General features: G+C 32.6%; 1 protein-coding gene across 1 annotated transcript; it reads right to left on the reverse strand.

The window, feature by feature from the left end:
- Window positions 1-3570: 3570 nt before the first annotated feature.
- On the reverse strand, window positions 3571-6278 carry LOC145109696 (ceramide synthase 1 LOH3-like). The gene is made up of 6 exons (XM_079046887.1): window positions 5989-6278; window positions 4879-5108; window positions 4641-4796; window positions 4368-4553; window positions 4077-4261; window positions 3571-3861 (listed from the first exon to the last, which is right to left on the reverse strand). Exons 1-6 carry the CDS (start codon window positions 6124-6126, stop codon window positions 3830-3832), a joined length of 927 nt encoding a protein of 308 aa, XP_078903013.1. The 5' UTR covers window positions 6127-6278; the 3' UTR covers window positions 3571-3829.
- Between the last annotated feature and the right edge of the window lie 338 nt (window positions 6279-6616).

Raw genomic sequence — 6616 nt, forward strand, 5'->3', positions numbered from 1 at the left:
AAAGACTTCTAATACCCTTGCCCTAACATAACAAGCGTACCTCTTTTTTTTCTTTCTCCCCCGCTACGCATGAATCGAACCCTCCTCGGCTCCTCCGTCATTCTCCCTTTCCTCAGGCATCGACAACTTCCCCCATGCCAACCTCAGGCGTCGGCAGCTTCCCAGCTAGCCTCCGACTTCATCGCCGCCTCCTCCTACTGCCATCTGGCAGCGCTGCTCCATTCTGCCTTCGTCATCTCCTTCCTCGCCTCCTCCCTCTTATTTGGTAAGTTTTTCTGATTTGTTTTTTTGCTCGAAATTAATGTTTGAATCGTGTTCTTGCTGCTCGATTTTGGATGAAATTGGTGTTTTGGTCGTGTTCTTGTTGCTTTTTTTTTGTGGTTTGTATGAAATTGATTTTTGTCTTCTGTTCTTGCCGTTCTTCATAATTTCGTTGAGTTGTTGGATGAAGTTTGTGATATGGGTTGATATTCTCTTGACCCAATCTTCCATTGTTGGCGTTTGTAAGGGGAGCAAGTATTATGAGAGTATATTGCAAGAAATAGTGAAGTATTTGGGGATTTGATGTCACCACATGTTAATGCTGAGAGGATGTCAAAAACAGCCACAATGATCCTCTTTTTTTTGGAAAATATTGTGAGATACCGTTATAAATTTGTTATATTATGATATAAGGATCCATATATAACAAATTTGGATGTTTATATGATGTCTAATGTCTAATTTGGATATTTTATGATGTTTAATTTGTATGTAAAAAAGAGTTTAGAGGGTTAAAATGGTCATTTTCGTCATTAAGATTCAGGGATTCAGATGCTTAAACAAACATCAATTTTGGTTCAGGTACAGATTCATAAAGATCATCTTCGTCATCCAGGCCTCTTCATCATCCATATATGAATCATCTAGATCCTACCAAACAACCCCTAAGTATTGGACGATCCAGACAATAATTTAGGAGGGGTATAGAACTATGCCCATTTACTATTAGTGTAAATTAGTATATATCATATATATGTTTAGAAGCCCAAATTTTATAAACTCTTTATTGAATGGTTTGACCCTAGAGATTAAAAAATCCTATCGTTGTTGATTAGGTGATTAGCCGATTACCCGATTACCAATTAGGATTTAGGCGACGTTCTTTCATCACGAATCACGACTGTCAAGGGTGAGGATGATAATAAGAAAAAGAAATCTTACCACTTATGCCTTCTGATTTCTTGAGCCTACTACCGAGTGTTAGGGGTGAGGAGGACCCATGATGATTCTGGAATCTATGTGAGTCGAGGACGATTTTGAAAAAAAAATCAATGAGATGTGTATAAATATTGAGTTATTGTGAATTCTGGTTGTATAAATTCTTGGAACAATACTAAAAATTCTGAATTTCTGACTTCATTACTTCATTGATTTTGAATTTCTAACTGTGATTACTAATTGTGATTTTTGATTGTAATTTTCGATTATGATTTCTAGAACGATTATAAATTTCTAATTGTGATTTTGAAACGGCGGACTTACTTAATCATGTTGAAAGTTGGAAGTTCTAAAACAATGACTTATTCAATTTGAGAGTTAAAACAATGACTTATTCAAGGAATCCAGGTTTTATGTTTCTTTGCTCTCATCGTTTGAGTATTGTTTGGTTAATATGTTTCCTAGAAAACAACCATCAGTGTTCAACATAAAAAAAATCAAGAAATTTTATATTCCTTACACCAATCTATAGATAAATATTTTGTCACAAATGAGGATATTATTGAAAATGCTAGTGAATTTGTTTATATTTCTAATGATCCTTTAATTATTAATTCTAATGATATTGTTGATAATTCAGATGATCAAGTTGATTATTCCAATGATTGTTGAAAATAATGAATTTGTTGATAAATTAAGTGATTTTAATATTTTTGATCCACGGGTTTGAGATGATTTATATTTAAAACTAAAAGAGTTGCATTTATAAAATAGGATTATTATAGAAATTGAAGTTGCCAAAACCATATCTCCGAACAACCATGACAAAACAAAGATTGAATGGGTAGCAGTTTTTAGCATCGAAAATCAATTTATGCTTAGTTTTGACTATCATAAAATAATAGATGTTTTTGCTTTGGGAAAATACACAAAGCCAACGTTTTAGGTGATTTTGATGATTTTGTGTTGGTTTTTATATGTAGTAATATGTATTTTGTTTAATTATAAACTTTATTGTACTTCTGTTTTATTATTTCTTTCCATATATGTGTTTGGCCTATCGTATGGTATACACATATGGGGCGATTTTTGGTTATACCGCCACGAGCATGGGAAACCAATATGCTCCATGTACATTCATTGCGTACACAACCCTTCCTCCTCAAAAACGATTTAGGAACTCAAGTGTCGCTAATAACATTAAACGGTTTTTCAAAGCCTTATTAAGTGATCCATTAAGTCACTTATTAATATCTTCATACTGAATATGAAATTTATTATTTCAAAGTCTTTTTCATGTTAAAACATGAATGGATGTGAAAACGGGGACTACTTTAGAGGTCGGATACGAAAGTTATAGCAATTACAAGTTTTGGTCCCGACACTTGTTCCATGTGAACCACGTGTTATGAGGCCCATAACCACATGAAACGAGCAGATCATCCCCGATTCACAACTTTGAAGTTTCTGAACCACTCCCTATTCAAGCAAACATGTAGGGTGGCACATGTATTAATCCACCATTTCCTTGGGTTAGACTCCACAAGGGTGACTTTGGAGATGATTGTTGCAAGATCGATGTTAGAACCATCACGAGTTAGCTTTTCCATGACATTTCCCTCATTTTCTTATTTTTCCTCCTCGGTTTGGAGGCAAACAATTAGGTCCTCAATATTCATTTCCTTTCGTTTATGCTTCAAGTAGTTCCTTAACCATTTTGGTTACACAATACACATTATAAAGTGAATCAACAAGATCATTTTAAACATAATCAGAATGTTTCCAAGCTTCAATGATACTCAAGGCTTGGATGTCTCCTTCATCTTCGAGCATCCTTGGAGCATCTTCAAACAAGTACCATGCAAGATTCAAGGTTATTAGGTAGAAAAACATTTTCTACTACAACCTCTTAAAGTATAGCTTGGAAAATGTTTCTAGTTTATCCGCCTGATTTACCGGCATGGTAACCGTTAGAAATCCTTTTAAATTTAGCTAAATGAATAAGTAATTAGATTTAAATAACCAATTTACACCTTGGCCCTCTTATTAGTCTAAATGTATCAATTACATACACATAACACAATATTTCACCAATTTAAGGACAACCCTAAAATACCGATGTAAATTCATGTTTCTTCATACCTAACGAGTTACTTGGATATTATCCTCTTGAAATCAATAATCTCCATAATCTATACACCTATAACAAACACCCACATAACACCCTTTATAATTCATAACTTATACAAACGAATATTAAAATATCTTAAAGCTAAAAATAATTCACCGTAGTTTGTGGGTGTTACATCAAGATAGTTAGATCATTCGGTTAGATTTAATTAGGTATTTAGGTGTAAATAAGTTCTGCAATATTGAGTCAAGATCATTATGTAACCAAATTAAGAACCCATTGTAGTTGACTTTTCATTACATTTGAACTTTCTATACATTGACTCCCTATATAATATCAAACATTTGATTGATTTCATACAAATATACAACGTGCCTTGATTAAGGAACGAAACTTTCGTGCTGAAATTCCTTTCACCCTTAAATAACTCTTTCGCATGTTATAATTCTATCGCTTTCTTGGCGAATCCAATTACCTTTTTACTACAAGAATGATTGATCAATCTTCATGTTCATGATCACTATCAGAATCTGCAAAAGGAAAAACCAAACTATTTAAAATAAAACCGATACCATAACATATATAATTAACTTAAAATGTTTGAAACAAGTAATAAGAGTGTGTACAAAAGTGTAATATTCTCTAAGGTGGATTTTTGGACCGTGAATTCAATCACAAGTTGCATTTATTAATGTTCAAAAGGTCAACTAGTCGATAATTAAATCATAGTGACTTGATTACTTACCTGAACGAACATCATCACTAAGTTTGCCTCTATTTAGGATTTGTTTAACAAGCATCCGATATATAAGCACCCACCAATAGATATGAAGAACGAGCAAGCAGAAAAGAAGGGTGTTGAAGATATAGTAGTAGATTGGTATCAATGTATCATGTTTATCTTTATCCAACAACATAACAACTTCATAACTGCAACAAGGAATAAAAAGAAAGATGATATGATCATAATTCATAATTTATAAGGAATATTAAATGCATGAACTTTAATAGCATGTAGTTTCCATGATGCTCAAACCTTGTACTCCGTAGAATCCAAAAAGGGTAATAAATAAGCCGAAGGATTACCCATGAAATCACAAATAATATAAATGAAACACTTGCAAGTCCTTCGGCACCACTGTATTTAGACATCTTTCCTACTTCAAGAAACACATCGCTTGCATCATGAAGAGCTAAAATCACAGAACCAGCACGCACAAATCTACAAGAAACAAATATTTTAATTAAAACGTGTATTAGAGTATTAAATTATTAGTCCATGAATTTCCTTTATAAATCATATATATACCTACAAATATAAGACATTACAATGAGGATGACAGTTGCAACATGATGCCCCATTGACACACCAAAGTCAGACCTTCTCGTTTCCCAGAAAACTAAAGCAAAGATGGAATACACATAGAATCCACCTGTGTACATGTATAGACCTTTCAATTTTAACCTGAAAAATATGTATTAAACAATTGAGATGATGAAAAGAACTAAAGTGCATACAATGATACAATACAGTTATATGATCTTACTTTGCTTTTTGGTCGGGCCATCTCTGATTATTAGGACCTATCCAGAAGTTGATAGTATTTGTGAACCAAGGCTCGTTATGAGTTACAATTAAAGCAAGAATTTCAGCTGAAAGATAATAAGCACATTTCCATGCCGATTCTTTAAATTTTCGTATTTTTTTCTTTCTTTCTTCTGTATCGACATCTAGCTTATGATTCTCCTTTGCAAATATTAATTGCCTTCCTATACCCTGCAACATGTCACTCAATCATAAAATGTGAACATGTTTTTGGAATTGATTGATTATATATTTGATATTTTATGTTTAATAGTTAGTCGATTTTGAGAGTTCTTTGTTTGGTTTTGTTTAACCATGGTAGACTCTCAATCTCCTCTTTATCTTCCATTTTCTGATCCCCATAATGTTATATTCATTGATACAACCATTATCACCTCTTTTTATCTAAGAAATCACTTACAGAAAAAAGGGTTTTGTGTTGCATTTTTCGTTGATGTTCATGTCTTCATGGTCACCATACTTATGGAGGTCTAAATGTCACATCTAAAGGATCCAAATCTTCATGAAATATCTACTCATTTCTCACCCTGTTTAAAGATGCCTAATTTACATTACTTTTTTTTTTTCAAATCACCTTACTTTGACATAAGCAATAACTAGCAGTTTGATAGACCAAGATTCTTGGAAATAATCTTCATTTGTGCTTCCATTCGAAACTAGGGATTCTATCGCCAATACAACTCATATATAATCCTTTGTATTTCGTGTCTCCTCTCCAAATAAGCCTTGATCTAATGCATCCATCAATTAGATATAAATGTATCTTTCATCCTTCTTGATTCTTAAAAACTCATAACTTTGTGTAAAACAAAATCAATTTCAATGGTTCTAAATGCAACTAAAACCGTATTTTGACATCAAAATATTAGCTTATAATATGGGGAATCTCTCATTTGAACGTAGAGAATAAAATTATAAATGTGAAACATATTTCCCAACAAACACGAAACATAACTCTGGTTTATCTTAACGTCCCCCATAAAATTTGATGAATACAATCCCAATCTGATCAAATAATTAGATATGATTGAATGAGATGAGTAAAAATTACCTCAAAAACATATATGTCAAGGAAATATCGAAAAGTTGGAAAGAAGATAGCAAACGCGGGAAGAATTGCGAAATCTTCATAAGTTGGGTAGGATTCATGTTCGAAATCAATTGTTCGTAAAACCTTAACCAAACCCATGTCGTGAAACCAGATTATTGACTTCGTTTGCGATTGAATTACATGAATCCATTTTGATGTATTAGATACATGGAGAGAGATTCGAGGAACGTTGATAATCTATGAAGAAAAGACCCACCAATTGAATAATTACGGCAATGCCAATGTTTCGGTTGGTGGAAGCGTGCGACTCAGGTCCCATATCAATATACTTCTAAACATGTTCTTTGAGGCCTTCTTTTAATTATTAAAAAAATAATAAATAAAAAGGAAAACTATAGTATACGTCCACTTGGTTTGGTGAATGTTGTGGATATGATATCTTTTTATATGGTGTTAATTTTTATTTTATTTTTATTGAATATTGTATAAAGCTTTCGCGATGTTTTCCGAGAAAACATCCTTCAAAAATGAAGTATATGAAAATGATTTAAGAGGATAATAATTTATTTGTTTTGTTTATATTTAGGTAATTTTTTATATGATTGACCAACGAATTTGTTAAAACTGT

Source organism: Lactuca virosa, chromosome 4 (assembly GCF_052849685.1).
Source record: "Lactuca virosa cultivar CGN04683 chromosome 4, Lactuca_virosa_CGN04683_v6, whole genome shotgun sequence".
Classification (NCBI taxonomy): domain Eukaryota; kingdom Viridiplantae; phylum Streptophyta; class Magnoliopsida; order Asterales; family Asteraceae; genus Lactuca; species Lactuca virosa.

Bases quoted from the DNA above. Each gene is read 5' to 3' on its own strand.
- LOC145109696 (XM_079046887.1), bottom strand. From the start codon at position 6,126: ATGGGTTTGGTTAAGGTTTTACGAACAATTGATTTCGAACATGAATCC. The intron at 4,797-4,878 runs GTAAGATCATAT...CATATTTTTCAG, and splicing joins TGGCCCGACCAAAAAGCAAA to GTTAAAATTGAAAGGTCTAT. The intron at 4,554-4,640 runs GTATATATATGA...TGTTTCTTGTAG, and splicing joins GTAATGTCTTATATTTGTAG to ATTTGTGCGTGCTGGTTCTG.